At 43.6% G+C, this 26,832-nt stretch overlaps 1 protein-coding gene across 2 annotated transcripts in view; it reads left to right on the forward strand.

Annotated features, from left to right (window-relative positions):
• Positions 1-26,832, forward strand: part of STK39 (serine/threonine kinase 39) — a 274,172-nt gene that overhangs the window by 73,749 nt on the left and 173,591 nt on the right. For both annotated transcript variants that reach the window (XM_028510126.2, XM_036023351.1), the window contains exons 6-8: positions 19,693-19,802; positions 20,053-20,154; positions 22,239-22,372. In XM_028510126.2, coding sequence (XP_028365927.2) covers positions 19,693-19,802; positions 20,053-20,154; positions 22,239-22,372 — 346 coding nt within the window. The remainder of the gene's footprint in view (positions 1-19,692; positions 19,803-20,052; positions 20,155-22,238; positions 22,373-26,832) is intronic.

A 26,832-nucleotide genomic window follows, 5' to 3' on the forward strand; every position in this document is an offset into this window, starting at 1 on the left:
TGCAATATTTATATAACTGCATGAAAAGCACTCTGAGAGTTTTTGATGAGTTTGAAAGTTGAAAACATTGTACACATTAATTTAAAGGCTTTTATTTCTCAAGAGGTGGCTGAGAGAATTGTGAGCTCTTAAAATCTAGGGCTTACTTTGCTCTTAAATCTGATCCTGCCTGGTGATTCTTGACAGTAGTTTGGTATGCAGCCAAGTAAATGTGTACTGAGTAAGTGCATCAGCCACGCCCCTTCCACGTATAGAACCTGTCTTTCATCTTGTTGTGGCTTCCGGAGGAACCCTCATGGCCTGGGGTGCAAGGCAGCCATGTCCACATTGACTCTTGTTTTACCCCCTGTTTGTGAAGGTCTGTCTCAGCCGTCCTTGCAACTCTCAGTGCTTTTGGAATTTTTGGCTGAACAATCCTTCTCTGTAATGGAAGGGTGTTCAGCCTGCTGACTCTAGGCATGAAGTATTACGAGCAGCATCCTTGGTGAGAATCTGTGGTTGAAGAATGTTGACGTTGGCCCCAAATGTCAAATTGGCCTCATCTCCTTCTAGTGAAAGAGCCCTAGTTTTTAGCATAGGTTTAGGCTCTTCACGTGAATTTAGTTACCAGACCAAAGTTGATTACAGTCCTTGGTCCCAGCCTTATTTCTCGACAAATCTGAGGGTTCTGGGCTGTTATTAGAAATGCAAGAGTTTCGACAAGAAAACAAACAAGCACCCAATACAAGGATAAGCTGTGAGTCATCTCTTTGAGTTGTTGCTTGCCCCCCTCTGCTTAGTGTTTAACTTTTACAACATTTTGAATCTTAAACCATGTGAAGTCTGGCCTAGTAAAACAAATGAAGGGAAATGACTCAGTAAACTTAATGAACTCTCAATAGTCAAAGCCATTTTCAAACCTCTTACTGTGAAAACGTTCAAGCATAGCACAGAGTAGAGAGAAAATTGGAAGAACTTTCTTGTACCAATTGCCTGGCCTTAATAATGATCAGTTTTCAGCCATTCTTGATCCGTCTCTTTTCTCCCTCTCTACTTTGGTAGCACTTACTATTAATGCTGAGTTTTGTTCTTGAGGCATCTGAGTTAGTGCCTTATGTATATGTATCTTGTCCTCATTCTAAAGAGTGGCCCTTATTCTATAAGCTAGGGGAGGTTTTGGGGGGAAAATACTTGAACTAAACAAGTGACAACTGAAGAAAACTTGTGGACTTGTGGACAAAAGCTTCAAACCGTCCAGCCGCAGAGTAGTCTTTAAGCGTGCAATCTCTGGGGTCATCAGGCTCGGCTACAGTTCCCAGGTCATCATCACTCAGGCTCTGTGACCTTGGTTAAGTTACCTAACCTCTTTAAGACTCGGTTTCCTTAAACGGGAATACAAGTGTGACCCACCTCATCATTTTTTTTTGTGAAAAATCAGATGAGGCTTTTTATATTCAGTGGCTGTGACAGTGGCCAGCCTGCATGTAATGGGCACGCAGTGAACGTCAACAGCTGTTGCTCTGCTACGGCTGTGGCTGGTATTTACTTCTCGTGCTGGGGCCACTGTTACTGCTGATCACAACCAACACGATCGCAGCGACTCTCCCTTGCACTGCCTGGCCATCGTAGGCGCCTCAGATTTGTCTTGTAAGAGGTTTAACTCTGAGGGGCTTTATGAGCTATAAAAAAGTAATGCTTACGAATTATGGAAACTTAGACATTAGCTTATTAATTTTGCACTAAGCCGATAAGGAAATACAACTAACGTTCTGTGTTTTGTGACAAAATGGTCATTTCTCACTAAGAGGATCAAAATAGCAGTGAACTGCCTTTGAAACCTGGAGGTGGGTCCACCCCCACCGTGTTCTGCCACGTGGTTCCCTGCTGGTCACCTCATCACATTATTCTCATCAGATTAATGACCTGAGCTCCTTCTCTGGGCTTTCTGGAGCACATCGTCTTCTTTTTCTCAGTGAGGATCCCCTCAGGTTGGACTTCCCGACCGTTTCTCTCCCTCTCAGGCCTTTGGGATTTTTTGTCACTGTGGGTGGCGGTGTTGGGTGTAACCTAGGACACCCTTGCTCTGTGGGGGCCGCTGGCTTCTGAAGGGCATGTGTAGGAAGCCCTGCCCTTGGGTTGTTGTGAGGTTAAATGAGTCGGTGTGCAGTGCCTGGAACAGTGCCTGGCACGTAGTAGGACTTTGTATACAGCTACTCTGGTCTTTCCTTGGTACCTTTTTTGAGCCTCTGTTCTCAGGCTTGTGTGATAAAGAACAGGAGCCAGAATTGCCATTCCCAGATGCATTGTGGTGGCTTAACAAGCATTTAAATTGCAGTCTCTACATTCTTGGAGCTAAGGCTTTTGAGAATTCCCATTTAGTTTTCTCCATATTCTCAGACCTGAGCACAACATTGAATTCATACAGTATTTAAAATTAATTTTTTTTGTTTTACCTATAAAATAAGAATATTGCTTTAAAAACCCTTGGGATATTTCCTTGGAACAGGTAGATGCTGCCACTGTCCCCATTTGATAGGAGTTTGACTCCTGGGTCAGGCAGTGGGTCACGGAACGAAAACTGGACCCAGAGTCGTGGGTCGTTGCTGGCGTCTGTGTCTGGTGGCCGAGCTGAAGTGGAGACTCGCAGCAATAGCAGAGCCAGACTGGCTCTTTGTGTTGCCGCCTATTATGTTTGAACACATCGCACATTGCTTTCACTCAGGCTGTTTGTGCCCTCTTCCTACATCTTAATGCTCTTTAGGCCTTGTATTTTGAAATGAAAATTAAGTGGGAGAGAAGTTTGCATTTATTACTTTGAATGTCATATTTGTTTACCTTGAGAGTATTGTTATCATTACCTCTCAAGTATTATTGCATTGAGGGTATGTTTTTTAAAAGAGTATTCTTGCTATTCTAATAGAAAACAGAATTTTTACTTAAAAAACCCCACTCCCTCTACTATATATACACATACTCCCTTTCTCAGAACTTTTTGTGAGGAAAGGGAAAATTTAAAGGCCTGGTTTAAACCACAAAAAACTCTCCCCCCTGTTATGCAGCCAACAAGTGAGAATAAGGCTAGTACACTTGGTTCTATTTCCAATGGTACAAATTTGGGGAAATAATATATACTTTTTTGGCTGTGCATATAAAATCAGGAACTACAGTCATGCGCATCGAGTGCTTCCTGTGTGCCAGGCCAGGTTCTGTGTGCTGATGCTTTGTGACTCGTACGGTCCTCAGCACAGCCCCAAGGGGAACGTGCTGTTTTTATACCCATTTTACAGATGAGAAGCCGAGGTTCTGAGGTTCCAGGTCACACGTGGAGTAAGTGACGGAGTCAGGCTTCAGAGCCTGGGACTCCACGTCAGTGGGATTTCCAGGAAACGAATCCCGAATCTGGATTGAAATGATCTCAGTTTTGGGTAGAAGACCTGTAGCAATCACTAACTCTTCTACATATCTGCGTAAACTGATTTTCTTTGGGGCTGGGAAACATATTCAGCACCTTTTCCCCATTTTTCAAGTTGAGACACGCAGCATTGTATGTGAGGTTTTAGGAGAAGCAATCATCCTGGGTTTCGTTTGGTGCAGAATGAAGCCTGGGAGTGACACCACACTCTTTACCCTGGGAGGCTTCAGGTTTGATGTTGCGAGTGAAAACCTGAGGACTATCTCCTCAGGGTTTAAAAGAAAATGCTTGACTTCTTAGTATTTCTTCTGTGTGCGGACAACCTGTATGTATGACTTTCTGATAATAAACTTGGTGAGGATGCCTTGGTAAGTATAATCGTTTTTGCTGTAATATGGGATAGAAGGAGTGGCTCTTTGAAAGTCATGCTTTTCCCACGGCCTTGCATTTTGTTTTCAAATTTGATGCTCTGTCATATTGTCAGGAAGAGCTTAGTGCTTTGTCTGGCAAGTGACTAAGCCAGTTTGTCCGGAATTCATGAGAGATGGTATTCTAACCAAACAGAAATTCATATAAATCAGGTACCTTGGGGATGGCCACTGTAGATATATTTATCTTAGGAGTCTTAAATAGTGATCACTCTTAATGTACTATGAAAATGTTGATTTCACAACATTTGTTTTCAAAGGAACTTTCTAGAAGTACATTACTACATTATATAAGGTAGAATTCATACTCATTTTTCACTTAATTTTGATTTTTTAGGTGTCTGGGTACATGTGTGAATCTGAACTTCCCATCCCCCGTTTTTTACAGACATCAGATCTGGTGCTGAGTTAAGGCACCACAACTCTAGAACATTATCATCACATCTCTCTCAGTGTATCTGAGGCCATCAGATCAAACGTAAGCACTAGGCTTTTCACTGTCTAAGGCACATTGGTATGACTCTGGGTAGCATCTTGATTTTCTGGAAGGGATAGATATATCCTTTGTCAGCCTCTGAATACATTTTCAGTTGTAGTCTGCATCTCAAACAACAGAAAACCCTCTGACTACAACTTCTGCCAGGAAAACGTGCAACCTGATTTAACTTGCTTCCAGCATCAGAGGTGGTGTGCAAGGTGGAGTTTTTATGCCCATTGCTGCCGGGTTCTTTCGTTGTCCTTCTGTGTTCTCTGGCTCCAGTAAAGTGTACTTTGATGGGGGGGAAGAAAGAGAGTATTTCTTGTGTTGTAGGGAGGACAGGCTGCTGCTTCTAGCCGGTGGTGTGGGCTCCCTGAATCCTAGTGTCAGAAAACTCGGAAAGCTCCTGAGGCATCCCTATCAGGGGGTGATGATGTCATCACATTTACCAGACTGCTCGTGATTCACATCCTGGCTGCTAACTTCTCACCCTGTAACCAAGATATTTAACCTTTTTGCACCTCAGTTTCCACATCCATGCAATGGGAAAATGCTAGAGGGTTGAAGGAATTAACACCCATTCCAGTTTAGAATTAGTTCAGTTGCACTGCTTGTGTATTGAAATGGGGGTGGTGCCCTTTAATTATGTAGGCTGTGGTAACATCATAAGGAGGCAACTAGGGAGGCCTGGCTATAAGCACTCTACTGACCTCTTGACATATCATTTTGCTTTTTCTCCTTCTTTACCCCTTTGTTTTCCCTAATATTACCAGAGTGAAAAATCTACAATGCCCATCTGACCATATAATTCTGTGGCATCAGGTTAAAAACTGTTGATGATGGAATAAAGTGCCAGCTCCCCAAGATGGCACATGAAGCCCCCACCTGTTTCTCCTGTTACCTTCCCCCGCCCCCGTGCACCCCCCCACCGATTTCTGCTTCACTCCTTTGTGATCCCCCTTCTTTATCTGGCTCACTTCTCTTTCATGACTGAATTTGGGGCCTTCTTTCCTTGAGAAACCTTTTCCCACCCTTTCTCTACTGTCCCCACCCTTACCATGTCTAGCTAGCCCTTACCCTGGTGGCTTGAAAGTACTCTCCTTTATACACTCCAAGTAGATGGCCTGTGACACATGCTAGTGAACTTGGGTCTGTGTGTCCCCCTCTTCCCTATAGCCATACGCTTACCAGCGGCAGACTTTCCATGGTGTTCATCTCAGTACCTCTCAGGAGTACCTGACACCCAGCAGGTGCTCCCAAACTTGATTAGTGTGATCTGAACCACAGGTGTGCTAGACACCCCATCTCAGCAGGTTGCACGCAACCTGTGCACAGGCCTGATGGTGGTGCGTGTCAGTCACAGCTGAGAGCTCACACAAGTCTGAGTGGATCAGCTTAACAGAGAGGGAGGCAAAAACATTTAAAATAGTTAGGTTTGTGTACTGGTGTGTACTTTTAAGGCTGAAAATAGTTTTTTAATGACCCTTTTTCAGCTTTGATTTTAGGCAAGCTCTACCTTAGCCAGAGGATGACGAAACAGTTAATAATGCAGAGGGAGCGTGAGGCAGAGCATGAATGAAGAGACATTGGGCGCGCTCAGAAAGCAGAGGACCAGTGTAGATGCAAACCTTTGGGGGCTCTAAAGCACTTTATAGCGAACCACGACATATGGTTTGAGTTCCAGGAAGTTGGTAATTGTGTGAATTATGGTTTAACAAACTTGCCAAAGTTCCCATATATTCTTTTTTCGGGGGGTAAGTAAATAAGGTCAGCAAGTTGACATGGCCCTTGAATTGGGGGATGCTGGTCAGTGGTAACATCTGGGAAACCTCCAGCAGGAACTGAGGATGCGGTTGGTTCTGGAAACTTGGTTTTCCATTCCCTCTGTGCCCCATCGGTGAGAAATACTTGGGGTGATTTTAAGCAGCTTCCCGTCCCTATAATAGCTGCCAGCAGTTGTTTGAGTAACAGCTTTAGGGAGTCTAACTGGGTGGACCCAACGGGGAAATATGGCTCTGCTGGCCGCCCTGCTGGACGTTTTCCTCAGCTGTGTGTGTTTCGCTGCGTGGGGGACAGGCCGAGCTTCTAGGAGGAGTGTCTGGGAGGATGTGGGGCAGATGGCCTCAGTCGTTGTTTTCCCTCCTGCCCTCCCTTGCTTTTGTCCTGCCTTAAAGGGCCTTCTGTGTTGTTATGAAGTTAAATTATTTGTATATTATCATAAGCTGTTAAAGTCTGGGAAAAACAAGGTTTTTTGGACTGAGAGCAGAGCAATTCAAGTCAGTTCTCTGCTGGATCTTTTTTTTTAATTTAAAAATTTTTATTGTTTCCCAGAATCTCCATGTATTAAAACAAAAAGTGGTCCTTCCCTGGTGTAAAGGCGAACATTAGGTGTCTGGGTCCCATACGTCCTGGGTTGGTCAGCCGACAGATACTTCTTCAGCATTTACTGTGCTCCACGCGTAGTTGTCTGAGCTGATGCGGTTGCAAGCATTGGAGACATTATGTCTACTCTCGTGGAGTTTATAGTTCAGGTGAAACAGGCATTAAGCAGTTAGCTATAGGATTTAATTTCAAAAATGTGTACGTGGATGGCAATGTGTACACTTGAGGAATCTAAGTTAGCTACATTGGGTCTAGTTAATAGGTTGTTCTGGGGATAAGTCCCGGATATGTATTGTAGCCATGAATGATTTAGGAATTAGTGTTTTTGACTAATAACATCCGATAAGTTACTGCATATGTCATAAGTAGGTTAGAGGTTTTTAAGAAATTTAGTGTTCACAAGTATTTATACTCTATGAATATGGTTTCACACTCGATTTTATAGAGTACATTTGATACCAGTAGCCAAGCATTATCCAGCCTCCTGGGTTACTCCCTTCCTCTCTGCCTTCCGCCAAGCTCTTTGCTGGCCATGTGTCATCTGTGAAATGCCATTCTTCGGTTCTCCAGTTTTCTTTCACCTGTGCAGATTGTGTTGCCGCCATACCGGAGAACTCTGCAACCCCAGACCCCACAGGCTGCCCTCCTTACGGTCTCCCCCAGTCCTCTGGAAGGCAGCCCCGTCCTTCTGGTGAGCAGACCGCACGGTCGCTGTCCCTCAGCGCTTCTCCTTCTTGTACACACACTCCCTGTCCAGTGTGTCAGTGAGTCCTGCTGTGAACCAATCACACCACCTCCCCTGCAACTGTCATCCTGGGCCCCGCCACCGTCAGCTCTTGCCTGGATTAATTTGGTCACCTCCTGAGAGGTGCTCCTCTTCTGTTCTTCCCCTCTGTGCCAAGCTCTGGCACCCAGAGTGACTCTGTTAAGCTAAGGTAAAGACTTGTCTCTTGCCTTTACTCAAAACCCTCTAATGTCTCTCCGTCTCAGAGCGAAGTCAAAAATCCTCACGGTGGCCCTGCGGGCCTTGCCAGGTCTGGATCCTCGTGTCCCGATTTCTTCTCTCCCTCTCTCCACCCCAGTCAAACTAGCCTCCTTGCTGCGCCTGCTTTTGCCTCAGGACCCTTGCATTGGCTGCTCCCTCTGTCTGGAATACTCTTTTCAGTTCCCTGCCAGAGTCTTGCCTCAAATGTCACAGCGTGAGGCTTCCACGGCCACCCTGTGGTAAACCACAGCTCTCCTACCCCTACTCCCTGTGCCCTGATCTGTGGCCGGTTCTCAGGGTATGATTCTAGACCAGAAGCATCACCGTCACCTGGGAAGCTTGATAACAATGCAGATCCTTGGGCTTTTTCACCCCCAGACCTGCTGTGTCAGAAACTAGAGGTGGGGCCCAGCGATCTGCATTTTAAGAGCCCTCCAATGATTCCGATGCCCACCGAGTCTGAAAACCACTGCTGTATATTACACTTTCTAATTTTGTTTATTGTCTGTATTACCCCTTCAGCTGCCCCACCCCGGTTTCAAGTTCACCTCCACGAAGGCAGGGGTTTCTGCTCTGTAGTCCCAGTGTTTGGGACCAGAAAACACTTAGTAAAGGGCTCAGTGAGCAGTCGTTGAGTGAATTATGGAACATATGACTACTTAGCAAATCAGATGAAATGCATACTGAGCAACAGAGTTTAATGTGTGATCTCATATTTTAGTGACTTTACAGTGTTAGGAGTTTTATTGTAGATGTATAGTTTTCTTGATCACAGATTTTAAAAACTCCAGATTCTTTGAAAATTCTTTAAAGCTCCAGCTAGTCCTTTGCGAAACTATGTGGAAATGATGCAAATTGTTGCTTTAAATACTTGTGGCAACTGGGATTGTGCTATTTTTAATCATCTCCCATAGGGCCCATCTCTTTAAAAGTGTGTGGATGGGTTTTTCTGGCTTATTGGAAGCTTCTAATAGTTGAATGGAGATTTGTATGAAAAAGACTACCTGCAGGTATATTAATATTGCATTGGAAATTTAGACTCATTAACATTTGATCTGAGTTACTTGTGCTTGTGTTTGCGGATAGGGCCTGCCCGGATCCTTTTTGACTCCAGAGCAGGCGTCTGCCTTGGGAAATGCAAATGCCCATACAACGTGCTCATCCTGTGCTTTCCTTACAGCAGGTCTGTCAGTTCTGTGCAGTAGGTCTGACAGATGAGGCACTGAGGGCTGCTGGGTGATTGGGGGCTTATTTAAGGTCATTCCGAAGGCTGTAAAAGCAGATCACCCTCAGGTCTCCTGGTATCACTTTCAGACCTTGGCTTAATTCCTTGCCCTTAGCCGGCCCTCTGCCCCTCAACCCCCCTGCCATCTTGCCTCTTAACTATATACCTTTTGACAGGGCAGATGCCCCCGGGGCTCAGTTTTTTTCCCCAGCTGTAAAATAAGGAAGGTTGACAAGATTTTCTCCAAGACCCTGTCTCGCATCAAAATGTTCTGAGTGTCCCTTCATTAGCCTTAGTCTCGAACTGAAAGCATTCAAATCAGAGAATGGCAAGGAGGGGAGAGGAAGTCAAGTATCTGTCCTATGGCTACTTTTACCAGAGGACCTTAAAAAATATCCCTCCTGCCTCCCACTGGGTACCAGGGAATAATGGGTTTATGATTTGGAGATTATCTGTGGTTTTCCTTTATGTACTGTAATTATCATGCTTGATAGAAAGTTGATCACTAGTCAGTTCTTGGTCATGTCTGTCATTGGGTTTGACAAAGCTGGGCCCTTGCCTGGCACCTGCGGCACAGCTGGCCTGGGATTGCCACTCCATCCTTTGTGGCCCTCCTCCCTTCTGTGGCTGCCCCACCAGGCGTGGCCTCTGGCTGCAGTCTCACCCAGAAGTTCACCTGCTCCGGGGCAGGGTCCTGTGGCTCTTACATAGATGGGCAGAATACCTGCAGTTTGCCATTGTCTTAAGCTAATGCCGTCCTTCATATTGTGTCTAACGAATTGTGTTAGCGGAACCATGAGCCAAATATAAATTGACATCCACCACTTTTTTTCTCTCTCTTTGGCTCTTTTAAGCCTGTGTTGTCTCCATTGTGAGAAGGTCGAGAGTTGCAGGGAAAGAGGCAGCTTGTACAGCCTTGGCATTTTTACCAAGCATCCCTCTGTTGAATTTTTCTTATTTGTCTATGTGCTTGTAAATTGATGTTGATTCCATGTACAAGGTGCAAGCAAGTGTTGCTTCCCCATATGAGTGAAAACATAACTCGTTTGAAGGAAACCAGTTGATGGCAATTTCAGGAGCTTACCCACATGAATGCCAGTCATGGAAAGGCTTGTTTCTTTGTGTTGCTTTTATTTTGAAAGGAGAAACTCTACCTTTAGGGACTAAAGGGAAGATGCCTTCTGATTTCTTCTTTTGCTGTGAGGAAAGGCTATGAAATTGTTCTTCTCTGATGTTTCAAAGAAGGTCAGGACTGCCTCTCTCATTCATAGATGGGAACCATGGATTTGGCCAGAGCAGCTGAGAAGTGACTCTCTGGGTCCCAGACTCTGGAGACAGGGCAGGTTGTATTTTCTGAGAGTGGATGCCTTGGACACCGTGCTGTGGGTGGGTGGGGGCTGCAGCCTATATAGAACCCAGCCAGGTCATTTGCTTACAAGAAGGGATAAATGGAATTGAAATCTGGGAGTATTACGGGAGGAAAGGAGACTAGGTAAAAAGCAAGGGTTTCAGAAAACCTTTTTTGGTTCTATCTGGTCCCTCTGGAGTCCTGTCCCGGCAGGGCAGGTGGTGTTTCCCAATCCACAGTGAAGTGGTGTGTGCGTGATTGATTACTAATTGTAGATGAGGTGCCTGCATAATTATTATTGACTTGCTCCAAAGATGAGCGGATTCCGTGCTATCACTCCAATGACAGACTGGTGCCCCGCACACAGTTGGATTCGGAGGCTCTCGTGAGTGGGAGGGGAAGGGTCGTGCGGCAGACATCTGTGCTGAAAATGACGCTGACCTGCAGCTGGTCTCCTCTGGGCCCTGGCACCTCCAGCGAGCAGCTGTTACTAATGGACTATTAATTAGGATTATGATTATAAATTACTTTCATGTATTAAAAAAAAGATTTTGTACACATTTGAGTATTCCCGTAGAGGTATGCCGTGTGTGTGAATTTGTTTGTCCTGCTTGACACGTTAGAATCACGAGTCAGACAGTTCTGGTAGGGTATGATTTTTCTTTTCAGTACAGTAGTCCCCTCTTACCTGTGGGGAATGTGTTCCTCGGCCCCCAGTGGATGCCTGAAACCACGGATAGTACCAAACCCAATACATACTATGTTTCTTCCTACACATACATACCTATGGTACACTTCAAACGACTGTTGCGCTGCAGGGCCACTATTAGGTAAAATGAGGGTTACCTGAACTCAAGCACTGCCGCACCATGACAGTTGATCTGATGACTGAGATGGCTGCTACGTGACTGATGGGTGGGTAGCATAGAAGGATGTTTATGCTAGACAACGGGATGATTCACATCCGGGACAGGACGGAGGAGGATAGCAGGAGATTTTGTCACACTACTCAGACAGTATGCAATTTAAAACCTATGGATTTTTTCCCCTGGGGTTTTATTTCTGGAATTTTCCATTTAATATTTTTGGGCTGTGGTTGACCACAGGTAACTGAAGCCGTGGAAAATGAAATCCAGGATAAGGGAGGACTACTGTATTGCCCTTGTACTTACTGTGTCATAAGATACATGAATGTGTGCTAAACTTTTTTCCTGCTACTACTCTCTTTCCACTCCTGTGCTTCTCTCCATCTCAGGGGTGAAGGAGGGAAGCTGTGGACTGGCTGTACTTTGAGGGGCTTCCAGTCATACTGAGTCAAGCCACAGCCTCTGGTAGGAAGACAGGACCCTGAGGGGTGCATCTCCAACTTGCGCATAGAATCAGCTGGGATCTTGCCACAATGCAGATTCTGATTCATTGGGACCAGGGTGGGACCCAACATTTTGCATTTCTGCAGTGTTCCCAGATGGTGCTGATGACTTTGGTTTGGGGATCTCACTTTGAGTAGCAAGGGTCTAGACTGGAATGTTAAAGGTGCTTTTCTCTCCTATTTTCTTAGAATTGTATCCTTCTGTTTCTGAAACATCTAAGTATAGCCCCAAACAGGAACAACTGGCAAAAAAGTAAGCTAGAATCTTCTTGCAGTGTATTTTACCCCTTGAGATGGCTGTGCATTTATTTGTTTTGATTTGTGCCCCTGGCATTAAAAGCCACGCTTAATATTGGAGCTGTTTAAAACTCCAGAATTGCATATTGCACTAAATTGTTTTCTTGCTGATTTTTTACCAAGTCCGTTTGGGGATTGCAGCCACTTTGGCCTCTGATGCAATGCTTAACAGTCAGGGAGCAGTCAGGGAGCATGCACAAACATGGTCGGACTGGGGAAGGACGGGGCTGTAATAGTTAAGAAGACTTTGGGTACACATACCAGAGTGCTTGACTGGCCGGAGATTAAGCAATGCAGACATTTAATTGTCTCACATAACAGAAGTCTCAGACATTTGTTTCTAGGGTTGGTGCAGATGCCTTTGGATGTCACAGAGGTCACGGGCTCTTTCCTACATCCGGTGCTGCACCCTAGTCACATCAGGCGGCTCGTGATCCCATGGGCTGCTCTTGCTCCCAGCATCGCATCCTCACATGACAGTGTCCCAAGCAGGGAGGTGAGAGGGGAACAAAGAGCCTTATAAGGCAGTTCTTGTATTCAGGAGGAAAATGTCCCCAGTGAAGCCTGCCCCACGTTTCCCTTGGATCTCATGGGCCAGGACCAGGGCAGACCCTCAGACCAGTCACTGATGGGAGGAGCCAAGCCCCTTGATTACCTCGGTCATTACAATTAAAACAGGATGGTATTGAGTAGGCAACAAATAGCGAGCACTACAATATTGCTGAGAACGTAAAATCTATGTTCCCTGCCTTCCATTTTATAGCAGGAAAACGGTTTGTTCAAAGAAGCTACGTAAATTCGCAGGGCGTATAATTGGGACTGTACGCAGGCCTGTTAGAGTCCAGAGGGCCTCTGCGGGTGGAAATGCAGCTCCCTCCTACTCCGTGTCCTCCCCTCTCTGCTGCTTCTCTTCCTTTCAGTTTCCAGAAGGGGTGGTGGGGACCTCCCTAGAAAGGGCCAGGACCCCATGGTATGCCTCTGCAGTGGGCCGCGCATCCCACACCCAGGCATCACTATTTGCTGTTTTGCTAGTTGCACTCACATTTGCGGTACAGTGGAATATCACTATTGGAGTAGTGGGAAAACTGTTCCTACGGGCAAAGTAGCACTATTTCAGGAGAAAGTGAGCCCCGAGAGTGTTGGCAGCTGCTGTCCTAGATGTGGCCATGCCCTGACTTGGTCCCCTGGGCTTTGGGCTCCGCTTCTTACCCTGGGTGTGCTGAGTTCCGCTGAACACAGCACAGGTACCCAGAAGAGGTGTGGCATCCATCTGGAGGCCTCCATGTGCGCCCTCTGCTCCATGCTCCCCCTCCTGGGTTTGCAGGGATTCCTAGCAGGCACAAGGGACAGCCCTGCCTTGTTCCCAGTCAGCCTCTTCTTGCCTGGAGGTCTGATGACACGCTGAAGATGGCAAGGCTCCAAGAGAGTGAGCACTGGTTCCAATTTAATGTACAAGCACAAATCAAACAAACAAAAAGCCTGGTTAGAAAAGGCTAGGTTTAATTATACTTAGGAAAAAAATATATGTTCAGTGTACTACACTTGGAACTAAAGGTGTCACCTTAAGTTTGTGGGTAGTTCCTGGACGCCCTTTCCCCCAGATTCTCTCGGTGAGAGGAGGAGAACACGGAGCAGGGAAAGTCACTGCTTCTGCAGTTACGGAGTCAGAGGCACGCCTTGTCCAGCTGTGAGCCAGGCTCCTCGTTCCATCCAGATTAGCTTTCCTAAAATGCACTTCTGATCGCAGGGCTCCAGTCAAAGTCTCACTCCCCACAGGCACTTGAAGAAGAACAAGGCAGCCACGCCTGGCCGTCATTCCTCGTGTGTGTGGAAGCTGACGGGCCTCTCTACTGGTTCCTTCTGACTGCATCGCTTCCCCAGTTGCCTCATCCTTTCGCAGAGCGCTGTCAGCTTCTTTACCTGCCCGAGTCATCCGGCGTTGGTGGTATGACTCGGTCACCCAGTGTGAAGGAAACCTGTGGGACTGAGGCGGGCCGGGTGCTGGCAGCCCTGACTGTGTTCCTGGGTGCTGGGAAGCACATTTCAGTGTTGCCAAAAAAGTCTCGAGAGTCTCTCACAAGAAGAAAAAAACAAAATAAAACAAAACTGGGAATCAAACCAAATTATGAAGGGATTGTTTTTTGATGATATAAATAGGACATTTAGGATTAACAAGAGAACCTTAATCTAGTTTTTCTTTGTTGGATAATCACAACTCTATCTTTACTTAGGGAAGAGCTTAGGATCTGTGGAGAATTAAGCCCCATTACTTCATTTTGCATTTCCTTTTCATTACAGAAAAATACACTGACTTTTTCCAAAAAGGAGGTTGAACCTGGACGTGGCTAACTGCTCTGTGAAGTGCCCTCGATTTCATTCAGACCCTCAATAACTTGCTCTGTAGCCTTTGCCAAGTCATTTAATCTTTTTTTATTCCTTCCTCTCTTTCAGTTCCAATAGCCACTAAATCATCAGATTTTCTTAAGGATTTGTCTATCCTCTTTCATTTCCAGAATCTCTATTCAAAGACAGGCCCTGTTGCTTTTACTCCCAGGCTCTAGCTTCGATAGTCTTCCTCGCTGCTCATCTTCCTCCTTTCCTGAACGCCCCTGCACCATTACTTTCCCCCACTTTCTTCTTCAGGGAGCAGCAGCCGCCGTCCAGGGTGCTAGTGGGATCAGGTGCAGCTTCCCTTACCCACTACTCAGGCTTTGTGGCTGGACTCCTCCACAGTCTCAGTGTTTCTTTGCATTTCTCCATCGTGCATGGCCTCTGGAGAAAAGGGGACCTGCCAGGGGCCCCTGCAGCTCTGGTGGCTCCTACCCCAACCCCAGCCAGGCACTTGGAGGTCTGAAGGGATCAGTATCTGCTGTAACCCATTTCAGGAATACATTTGGAATACATTTCAGGAAGCTCTAAACTATCGAATGTCGATTCTGTTACTCTCCGGCCAAGTGTTGATTTGACCCGAGCCATTCGCTGCATGCACAACTCAGGTTCCTTTCATGGATACTCGTACATGTAGTAGATGTTTGAGGTAGGTAGGGGGTGACTGCTCAACTATAATGTCACCCCCGAGTTTTAAGGAAATCAAGTTTCAGGCCAAATTCTGCCATTCATCAGCAAGCAAGCCCCTAAAGGGTCCTCATAATTTGTTCTGCCCCTTTTTCTCTAGATGAACAATTCACTGGAAGCAGACACACAAAATGTCAGATGCAGTTTTCTCATACACTTGTACTTGGCTGGCATCTAGAAGCTCACTAGATATAGAACTGGTTAGGGATTTAGCTTAACCTCAGGCCTAGCTGGAATCTTTCTTTCTATTCATGCAAGAGTGGTGAGTGAATCTAAATTATTTTAGCCACTCTCTGTGTGCTAAATACCTTGACTTTTCACCAATGAAATCCCATTTCTAACATGCATCATGCCTATTGACATGACCATCTTCTTGGATAATATCCTTGTTTGTGGCATGTACCTGGCTCATACTTATCTTTACTTAGATACAGAAAACAGAAATACATCTTGCAGCTGCTGCCTCTGGCATCCTGAATCCAGTGCTGCCAACACCTCTCCAGGCTGGGCACCCTGTGTCAGAATGCCAGTGGACCACCTGGGTCATGGTATCACAGCATTATTAAGTGGTGTGTGTCGATGTATTTTTAGTAAATTTTAGACGTCATAACAACACAGCTGCAGACTAGTTTTGCAGGCTAAACCAGGCAGGAAGAATTACTTTATTTTGCTTTTTGACTTAAAAAAAAAGAACTTATTCCAACAACAACAACAACAACAAAAAAGAGGTTTTACATAAAAAATCTTGATGTTTGGCCTTCTCTGGGGAAATTGGAACATCTGCAACACCCGGTCTGCATTCCTTGGCAACAGCTTTCTTTGCCAGCTGAATTGCAGAAGTCTGCTTTAGACTGAGAATGGGCTCCTGGGAAGGGCCCAGCACTTCCTAGCATCTCCCTGCACCGAGACCAAGTACCAAGCACCTGTAATCATTGAGATTGTGCTATTGGTTTTCAGGACCCTCTTCCCCCCTTTACATTCCTGCCTGGCCCCTGCAGGTACTTGAGTTTTTGACCCTTGCAGCTGTCAGCCAGTTTTTCTTGTTGGCTCAACAGTTGTGCTTTGCTCATGCTGTTTCTTTGGAAGGTCATTTCCTTTTAGGCTCACCTATCCAAATCTTAGCCTCATCTTCAGGGCCCGGTCCCCCTTGGATGCAGAATCTTACATGGCTGTTGCAGTCGTGGCTTCTCTGCTTGTACACAGATAGCATGGTATAGCATTCGGTTTACCACGTTGTTCTGTTGCTTATTGTTTCATGTCTTGTTTCTCTTACATGGTAATATGTTTCCTTAAAGTCAGGAGACATATCTTTTTCATACTGTGTGTTGATCACTGTGAAAATGTTAATGCTCAGCCTAGTTACCTTGTTTTTTTAAAAGGCACAGAACAGTGCCTTATTATTGATCTACTTAACAGTTATTGTAAAGCATATTTATACATGGTAAAATAAGTAGGACGGTGTTATAAATATGAAAGTAATATAAAAATAGGTGTAACCAAGGAGGCTGATAAGGGAACAGAGGCCCAGAGAGGGTCTATGTGCCTTGCTAGAGTCAGGCAGTTGGCGGATAGTCTAGCCTTTGCTCTAACCACTGTGATACCCGTCCCCTGCCAGCTAGGGCTGTGCTGTTTCCTGGAGGATCTGCCACTCTGCAAATCAGGTGGCTAGCTACACAGCTAAACCCTGCAGATCCTCCTAAAGGCTTAGTGTTCAGACATCAAAATAAAACAATTCCCAAAGTTACTTAAGTAGTATACCACAAATTAGGCCAAGGTGATGGATGCCCATCAAACTCACCACACCCTGACACAAAGGGGGCTGTGAAAAAGCCCAAGGCACCAAGCATCAAGATGCCAAAGATACTCTGTCAGGCAGAATGTCCTCTGCTGATGGCCCTCCCGTTAGTGGAGGGAGCAGTGTGGATCAGCCTGGCTGATGTCGGAGCTTCAGGTGCAGAGGCAGCACTGTGAGGGCAAGGAGTGAAAAAGCAGTTTAGCAGGCTGGAGCTCAAAGTCTGCATTTGAGAATAGTGATAGTGGAGGCAGACGAGGAAAAAGGAGTCAGATTTGCATGCTGCGCTGAGGGATTTTGACTCTACCCTGGGGGAGTGGGGAGGAAGGGTCTGGTGTGGTTGCTGGAGCAGGGCTCTGGGGAGCTCTGGGGGTAGTGATTTAGGAGGCTGCTGCAGGAATCTTGGCTTAACCCTAGGCAGTGCAGTGGGGAAGGAGAGAAGTAGATGGATTCAAAAGAGGTGAGAACATTTTCAAAAGTTACAGGATGACACCTTTCTTTCTGGGGTGAGATGCAGTTATTCCTGGAGACAGGAAGTGGGGCTGGTTAACTACGTGCAGCCTTGGATCCCATGCGTCCAGAGAAATGTTCGTGGCTTCTGACTCAGGTGTCGCTGGCTCTATTCCCTTTGGCTGTGTGGATGGCTCCCGTAGGAAACAAGGACGCTTTTCACTGTTCCTGCTCGGCCACCTCCTTCTCCATGTCATATGTAAGCTGTCTGCACAGAATATACCAGTTTTCCTGTTTACACAAGCACACTATGTACTGTGGTCAAAGTGTCCCGTTCCCCAGTACGTACAAGTCTGTCTGCATACACATTAGCCATACATAGCAGCGAGGTGTGTGTTTATTCTGTAGTGGTGTGAGTAGATGCTAAGAGTGGTGTTTTCTGCTTATGGAATTTTTTGTTTTGAGCTTTAAAGACATTTAACCATCTGTTTATGACTTTAAAGTGAGTGTTCTAAGTGGAAGCTATGAATAAATATGTGAATCATGAAAGATATATTGATGGGGTATGGTCAGTAAGGAATTCCTACTTATACATCTTACTTGGCTGTTTTTGGTATTTTTAAGAAGTTTTTAAAAATCTAATATTAAATGTAGATTTTTAAATCTGTATTATATCTTTTAGGAGAGAGTTGGAAGTTGCACCAACCGGATTTAAAATAATATTTTTTTTCCTTAAAGCAACTTTTACCCACACCCTTAATTGTTGAAAGATGATATATATTTATATACCATTATGTTATAAAACCATTTTAATAAAAATGGAATGTCTGATATATTGTTGAACTTTTTTTCAGAAATATAAATTAGGTTGAAAAGAATATTTTTGAAAGCCTTATCATATTCTTTTCCTCCAGCCAAACAAATGATTCAATTCACCTTCCTCTTCTAAAAGAGAATGAATTTTATCTTCTTCTCTCTACAGGTGACTGGTTCACAGCTCCAGAGATCTTTATTCCCCCACAAGCTTCATATTTCTGACTGCAATGTGAAAATTCTAAGACTTTTAGAGTTTGGCGCATATGTGCAAATTAAATTTTATAGCAATTTCAAAATACACTTCTCAGTATTAATATGAAAGTAGCTGTTGGAACAAAGACTCCATTTGCCAGTTTTTATTCCGTTTGCTTATAGTTGGCATCCATTGGGATTTGAGTACATTTAAATGTAAATAAAATGAAATAGTATATTTCAACCCAGGGAACAGTGTTATTGCATAACTCAATACTACAGACATAAAGCTAATGCTAATATATTTTGACCTTGGTTTGCACTTGATGTTGTGTTTTGGTAATGGCTGTTATCCTGGCAGTCAACAAAGGGGACTGGCAGACAAGGGTGTATGGGGGCAGTTTGAAAGGGCTCCCACTGCAGGGTTTTGAGGTGTGGACTGCCCTTTTTCTGACTAGTTACCAGCTAACTGTCAAGCTGTTTTTGAGTTGGTTCTTTCTGGTAGGTCTGTACTGGCCCTAAGTAACTGATGTGTACTAACAAATTTTCACCTTTAGTAAAAAGTTAAGAAATGCATGCATTAATAATCATGGGGTATTTCCTTATCTACTGCTGTACACAAAAATGATTTTTTTGCATACATGCATGTATGTATACAATGTGCCTAGTTAATTCATTTTCTCACAAAGAGAACTTCTAGTGTATAGTGGATATGAAGAACAGTGTTACTTCATTCCATCTATACCTAGGGAAATTGTCCAGAAAGCAGACACTGGAAATAAACAACCTTTGCTGATTGGGCTTTTCCTTTGCGTTGAATTGGTGCATGGAGACAAATCTGGGCATACCAGCTCTCAATGTGTGGGTTTGTGGGTTTGCTGTTATGATTTTGGGCTACAATGTCAGAGAACACTGTCTAAGCAAGGGATGTGGAAAATGGATGTTACACATCCTTTGTTTTAAAAAAAGAATTTGCTTCCTGAACATTGATGATGTTGAATTAAAAGAGGTTAGAAAATAATCACAATAAAAGAAAAACAAAAAGAAACTATGGGACATACTGATTTTATTGCCTCTGGTGCTTTTCTTATAAATTATTTTCTAAAATGACTCTTAGCTAAGTGCTAAGATCCCTTACATTTAGGGCTTTGGGAATGTGGACTTATATTTTTATTGATGTAACCATGTGTGGTCAGTTATGACTCTTGATACCTTTTCGGTGGGAACTGTCATTTGGTTTGCTGAGCATCGGGACCGATGGCCTTGCTAACCTGTCGCCGTCATGGAAGTGCAGTGGATGTCGGGTGGCAGGACTGCCCTGGCATGGAGCTGAGGGAGCTACGTGGTGTCCAGGACAGCTTACCACCACTGTAAAGCTCGTCAGGAAAAGAGGTGTTCGCAGAGTCAGAATTTGTAAACAGTGATGTCTTACATAAAATAAGGGTGATTTTTTTTCCTTTTCAGATTTTGGGGTAAGTGCATTCTTAGCAACAGGGGGTGATGTTACCCGGAATAAAGTAAGAAAAACATTTGTTGGCACCCCGTGTTGGATGGCCCCTGAAGTCATGGAACAGGTAAAAAAAAATGATGATTTGATTGACATAGTACAGGAGTAGACATTAGTAATGTACTAACATTTTATTCAGATCAACTGCTTTACTAGAATGTTGCATGTAACTAGATTTTCATTCCCAGTTGCTGGGCTTTCACAAACTAGTATCAGAGGTGTGCATTCACAGCTGTGGGCTTCCGACACAATGTGGACTTCATGACATGTGATGGGCCTGGTGTGTGATTTTGCTTTTTTCCTGATTCCTTTCTTAGGTGAGAGGCTATGACTTCAAGGCCGACATGTGGAGTTTTGGAATAACTGCCATCGAATTAGCAACCGGAGCAGCGCCATATCACAAGTATCCTCCTATGAAAGTAATTACCTTCTGAAATAATACGTCGCGTTTGAAATATGATTTCACAGAATCTGTTCTGTAGTCCTCTTAAACATAGTCATTTTTTCTGAGACCTGAAGGGAATTAATGGAGGAATGCAGCCAAGTGAAATGTTGTCGGTGATGTTCTCAGTGGACAGAACAGGACAAAAGTAGTAAAATAGTAAAATGCCTGGCTTTGAAGCTTGCGTTATGTTCTTAGCCCGGGGCTGAGGAAAGACTGTGGTCAGACTGGTCGATGGAGGCTGATGGCTGTGAAAGTGGCCAGTAGTCTTTTGATAGCAGACCATCCCCAGCATCCCAAGGAAAATCTAAAAATAGATTATAGTGATATCATCTTTGCAGATGAATTTCCCAAGTTTTCAGGCCTTTAAAAAAAATGGCCTGTACATTTATTTCTGTTTTCATAGTGTCATATTGGTGACTCATTTGGAATAAGCAAGCCCAGTATTTTCAGGAAGGAAGCATACATTTGGGTACTGTTTTCAAATTTTTGTTACTCTAGTTGGCCTATATTGTTACTTCTCTTAGTTTCTGAGAGGATGGTATCAGGGCGAATTTACCCAACTGGATTTTGTTTTGAGGATGAAGTCATTGAGTGGAAATTGTGAAGGTATTTTACAGAAAATATGGTCCATATTTGTTTCAGCTTTTTCCTAGGAAAATATTGGAAAAATTTAGGAGGATTAAAAAAAATCCATGAGGATAAAAAAGTTAAATAATTTTACTGATTAAAAAGTTAATACATACTTAGCATTGAAAATCTGGAAGCACAAATAAGAATAAAGAAGAAAATCACTTATAATCTCATGGACTACAGATAATTCATGTTAAGGTTTTAGTGTGACTCATTACATGGTTTTGCTCCCTTTACGTATATGCTTTTTCATGTACCTAAGATTGTGGTGTGCATGCCTGATTTCATTAGTAAGTTGAGGCATAAACAATCAAAGTTACCTTTCAGAGGAAAAGCACTGAAGCAAATCTGAGAGTTTTTTTCTTCCATTTGGTTTTTCTGTATTATTTTTTTCTTATTTCTTGTTTTCTTTCTTTCCCTGCATAGTGTTTCCCACCTGCATGCAGAGTCACATTGCTAATCCCAGCCCGAGTCCTGAGGACTCTTCTTTGGACTCCACAGCTCTCTCCTTCTTCTGTGTGCTATTATCCCCCACATACAATACACTGTCACTGTAATCCTTCATCTGTTCACACATCTGAGAAAGGGTTTGAAAAGTGGCTTGGCATGTATAGCCTTTGCATAAATTAAGGCTGATTTATGCATTAATGAGCTTTATTCATTGTATAGGTCAATAGTTTACTACAAATTCTTTTTCTTAAGCAAATAACTTTGATGTGTGAAGGGGCAGAGTTTTTACTTTTTTGATTTGAAGCTGTATTTTGTTTCTTCCCCTCTGAGAGCAGCTTGGGCTTTTGCTCTGGTTATGGTTTTTAGCAGCTCAGCTGTATTCCAGCTATCTTTCTGTTTCTTTAACTCTGTTTTGCCAAGCCTATAAGCGACTTTCTGTACATTTTTTTCACTTAAAAAAAAAAGGAAATCATGTGCTACCTTCTGGGATGTTGTGAGTTTATTTTTAGGGTTGGTAATGTTACAGAAGCCTTGAGTACAGGCAGTTCCTTGCTTATGAATGACCTGTACTCATGAACATTCACTGCTGCCCTGGCCCCCGCTCTTGCTCCACCTCCCCCTTTCCCAGCCAGAGCCCTGTCTTTGCTGAGCCCAGGCTGGAGCTACGTGCTCCTCGAGGCTGAGTGAGAGCCAGTTCCCAGGAAACTCTGTCCCCGTGGCTTTGGGAGATCATTCTTAACACATAGAGCAGATTTTGTAAGTTCTGTCAGCGGAATAACAAAAAGGTTAAAGGGCGCACGGACACATTTGCAAAGAGAAATGAATACTTCCAATACACATTTTCTATAAAGTTATAATCATGGGAGAGCACATTTGTACCTAATCAAGGTTGGTCTTTGATGTTTTGTGAAAAATTAAAACCTCAGCTGCAGCAATTGCTGTACTGAGGTTTTGTCTTTATGTTTGTTTCTGTTGCAGGTATTAATGTTGACTTTGCAAAATGATCCACCCACTTTAGAAACAGGAGTAGAGGATAAGGAAATGATGAAAAAGTACGGCAAGTCCTTTAGAAAATTACTTTCACTGTGTCTTCAGAAAGATCCTTCCAAAAGGTATGTCAAACTTGGTGGATGAGTTATTGACCTGGTTTGAGTCACAACAAAGCTTTGTTTGTGGGGGGTTGGGGGAAGGCTGGGTGAGGACAACTGCAAGGTACTTCTAGGTGAAGGGAAATCCTGCTCTGACCCCCAGATTTCCAGCCTGTTAGTGGAAGACAGCACAGGTCCAAAGGGAAAGAAGCAGATGGGGCGAGGGGAGAGGCAGAGGAAACTTTTTAGTGTCAGTAAGATTCACTGTGCTTGTTAGGTGTGGGCTCTGTCATCAAAGGAAATGAAAAAACAAATCAGAAGAAATTGGCAGCGGTGCCTTGGGAAGCTGAGCTGGTATTCTGCACTGTGTAGGTTGAGTTGACCTCTCAGGATTTGAGTATCCTGCTAGCTCCAGTGTAAACCAGGCAGAGCTATTGAATTTTACATGAGCTTTCTTTTAGTTGCAGAACAAGTTGTTTGTACTATTTAAAAGATTATCGGTAAAGAAGATTAATATTTTTACATTGGAAAGATTAATCACATGAACAGAAGTAAATTGTTTTAAATTAACTTTAGAATTTCCTCTTTATTCTCAGGTGATCACCTCATGCTGTAGTGTGTCTGAGTTTGTTTCTTCCTTCTTAATTTCTGTGACTTTGCAGTATTCTGAGTGGTAATAATGGAGCAGGTGTCCTCTATCACTTAAAGGAGAATGTGAAGCACACACAGGCCTGGCCCAGGCAGAGTTCCCTTGCAGGGCTTGGCTGTGTGTGGTTCCGTCCAAACACGCAGTGAATGGGGACTGCAGGCCTGGGAGGACTCTAAAGTTACTTGCTACCCTCATCTACCCAAGGGTCCAGTTTGTTACTAATATTTTAAAATGTGAAAACTGGTATCTTTTCTGAAACTTTCTTTTTTAGGGAGGGACCCTGCTTTTTTTAAAAAAGAATTCCTTTACTCCTATCTTAACTTCTTTATGAAACTCAAGCCTTTTAGCTTTACACAGTAATCTACTGTCTGAGGAGGCTACCCTTCTCTACATTAAGCACAGTTGACATTATTTTATCCATTCTTTGTGGCTATGCTCTTCATTCCTTTATGTTTTACTGATTTTGCCTTTAGCCTTTTCTGTTTTGGTCGCCTTTCTCATGGAGTCAGGTCTGAAGACTGCTATTAAGCATCTTGAAATTCTTTATTTTAAAAGGGAGGATTATTATGTCACAGTTATAGACTGTTTCTACTTAAACATCTTAGTTACCCTTTTTAGTTGATTTGTAAGTCTTGTTTTCCTGCGAAGTTACAGTGGTCTTTTGTTAAGGTTACTTCTTCACTCTCCAGTTGGATGGAAACGCTCCTAGATTTTAATTTTGCTCTTCAACACTTGCTTGCCTTCCCCTTGTATTTGGTGTCATTTCCAAACATAAATTTCTGGCATCACCAAGGAAACAGTTCAATTCTCCAAAGTCCATTGAGAGAGGTACTTGTCTTCCCAGATGTGTTATTGCTGATGGTCTTTGTGGTGCTTGAGCTGGTTGAGACCCCACCTAGTGGTGGTGGTGTGTAATGTCACACAATTCCAGCTCCTCCAGTAAATGATTCTGTACTGTAGAACTGTTAGTGTGCTTAACAATATAGCTGTATCTTTCTTGAGAAGATTTGTAATTTGGTCAAAATAAGTTATATTAGATCATCATACATTATATTTAACAAACCATTCTTAATTCTTTTTAAAATAATTTTTAAAAGATTTTATTTATTTACTTTTAGAGAGGGAAGGGAGAGAGAAAGAGAGAGAGAGAAACATCAATATGCGGTTGCTGGGGGTCATGGCCTGCAACCCACGCATGTACCTTGACTAGGAATCGAACCTGCGACACTTAGGTTCGTAGCCCGTGCTCAATCCACTGAGCTATACCAGCCAGGGCTATCATCCTTAATTCTTAATAATCTTGAAGGTCTTTATAGGTTTTATTTATTTTGTGAACTCAAATATCAGGTTTTCACTACCAACCTCCACCCCTAAAATTTTTTTTAGAAAAGAGCCATACATTCAACTTTTTACATAGTATTCCCCTTGAAATACTCTCTTTTAAAGTAACATTATTAATCTCTGAAGTATTAATAGTTTAAGGCCTTCTGTTAGATACATTTTCTGTATCATAATCTATTCTCACTAGTGTACAATTGTCCTCCGTGACAGAGTGCACAAACTTCCCACATGATTTTTTTCTTTTAATGAAAAGACATGGATGTGGGAAAGCTGGGGAGCCGAGCGCTTCATGAAATTCGAGAATGGAAAAAAGGGAGTATGATGAATTATTTCTTATATAGGGTGCAATTTTAAAATATGTACTCATTTCTGAAATAGTAAGTCAACATTAAATTACTGCATAGTTCTAAAGAAACCATGAACATTTCCTGCCTTTTCTACCTTTGCTTATATTTTCTGGGGGTTCTTCCTTTTCCTCTGTCCCCCTCCCACCTGTCTTGTTAGAGTGAGATACCCCCTGGGTGAGAGTCCTAGCTCTGCCTGATTGTCATCTGCATGACTTAGTTTCCTTGTCTGTAACATGGGCCTAACAACACCTACTTCATAGGATCGCTGTGAGGATGGAGTAAGATAATACACTCGGAATGGACAGCACAGTCCTGAATATTCAAGAGATTGGGATTGCCATGCATTATTTGCCTTTTTCTTCTTGACTGAATGGAGTTTGCAAAGTTTAGTTTTCCTACCATATGTTGAATACATGTCCCTTGTAGCACATATCACACTGTGTACATACATTGACTTACATATCAATTTCCTTCTGAGCTTGTGAGTTTTTTAGAAAGGGAGCCTGTGCCACTCATTTTCATATCTTTCCGTCCACAGCATCTGGTCTGTCTTACATATTCAGTGGTACTTTCTTGAGTAACTGGAGACACTTGGGTGTTTGCAACTTAGGGATGATTTTGGACTCATTGAAAAGAATTTCAGAAACAAACCTAATTCTAGTGGGTTGAAGAGTGAATGCAAGATTTTTGTTAACTTATTTATTGCCTGCATATAGATTATGTACTTGTAATCTGAAAGCAGTCAAATGGTACCAAAACCCTGGCCTTGCTGAGTACCTTTTTAGCAGAGAATGAAAACAAGTCACGGGACAACGGGGACTGGGACAGAGTCACTCCCGAGCAGGAGCCCTCAGTTTAGCTGGGGAGGGGTTATGCCTTCTCACCCTGGAGACTCATGGAACTTTCCTTAAAAAAGAGAGTTGGCCTGTTGGAGCTGTTTGCCTCATTTAAGTCTGTGTGCTCTGCATAAGCATATACAAAGAAATTATTTATATTTGCATAACAACATGTTGCTCCTTCTTTAAAAAGTGAGCCTTCATTTTGTAGATTACGTGCTTCCTATGGATGGCAATATAAAAGGAAGCTGCATTTCCTTTGAGCAACAAGGGTGTGGATGTCGCATAGATAAATCCATTAGAAACAAATAAAACTTGAATATTTTATTTGGGGGGAGGGGTGGAGGAAGAAATGCAGCTCAGCCTGAGGTCAGTGAGCTTTTAGGAATTATAATGCAAATTGTTAAAACTGCTTAAACTGTGCCATATTCCTCCCGAATCCTTTGAAAATTATTTTAAGTCTCAGTGGACTTTGGTTCATCCATATGTATTAACTGAATTCTTTAACAGATTTTCTTCTGAGAATGTTGGTACTTGCAGACTCCCGCATTGTTTTTAAGGATTTAAAATTGAATCATCCTTCAAAACCGAGACCATTATTTTGGTTGCTGGAATAACACATCTCATAAAACAGTGTGTGTGTTTATACGACATTGTGTTGCCAGATCATTGATAGCAGCCACGTAAGACACAGCTGCTTGCAGAATTCCCTCTCCTGTAGGACTTAGCTAAGGGGCAGGCAGCGCTGGTAGTTCCATGCCAACCCTACACTGGCACTTCCTGTGGCATAAAACTAAAAACACGCACAAAACTTAAGTCAGGTGGGTAGCTCAGCTTTCCCACTTCAGCTTTCCTCACACCTTCAATATCACTTTCTTCTCTGTCTCATTTTCCTCATTCTTTCTGTTAGGAGTGTGTGAGAAACAGAGGCAGGAGGAACCGGGTGATCGGATCCAAGTGCCTTTATTTGATGCTGTGTTTACAGGCAGGCTGAGTCGGGTCGACTTCAGCAGGGTGCCAGGGAGGAGGCAGGAGTGGGGGGTTTTAAAAGAAAAAGCATGGGGTTAGTGAGGAGGATAGGGGAGGGGTTAGTCTCTTGTTGTCCCAGGCAGGTGCCCCAGGGTTCCAGGCTGCGAGCCGGAACAACGAGTTAAGTAAAGGGCCCGCAGTTCCCAGGTGCAGGAGGGTCAGTCTGGCCCAGCTGTCATGGCTGGCGCCCAGGTGTCTGTTGCTTGTGGTGGGAGAGAGTTTCAGTGAAGCCGCAGGCTACCAAGCAAGTGCGGACAACTGAGTCATAGGCAGTCCAGAGGG

Source organism: Phyllostomus discolor, chromosome 4 (assembly GCF_004126475.2).
Source record: "Phyllostomus discolor isolate MPI-MPIP mPhyDis1 chromosome 4, mPhyDis1.pri.v3, whole genome shotgun sequence".
NCBI classification, from domain to species: Eukaryota; Metazoa; Chordata; class Mammalia; order Chiroptera; family Phyllostomidae; genus Phyllostomus; species Phyllostomus discolor.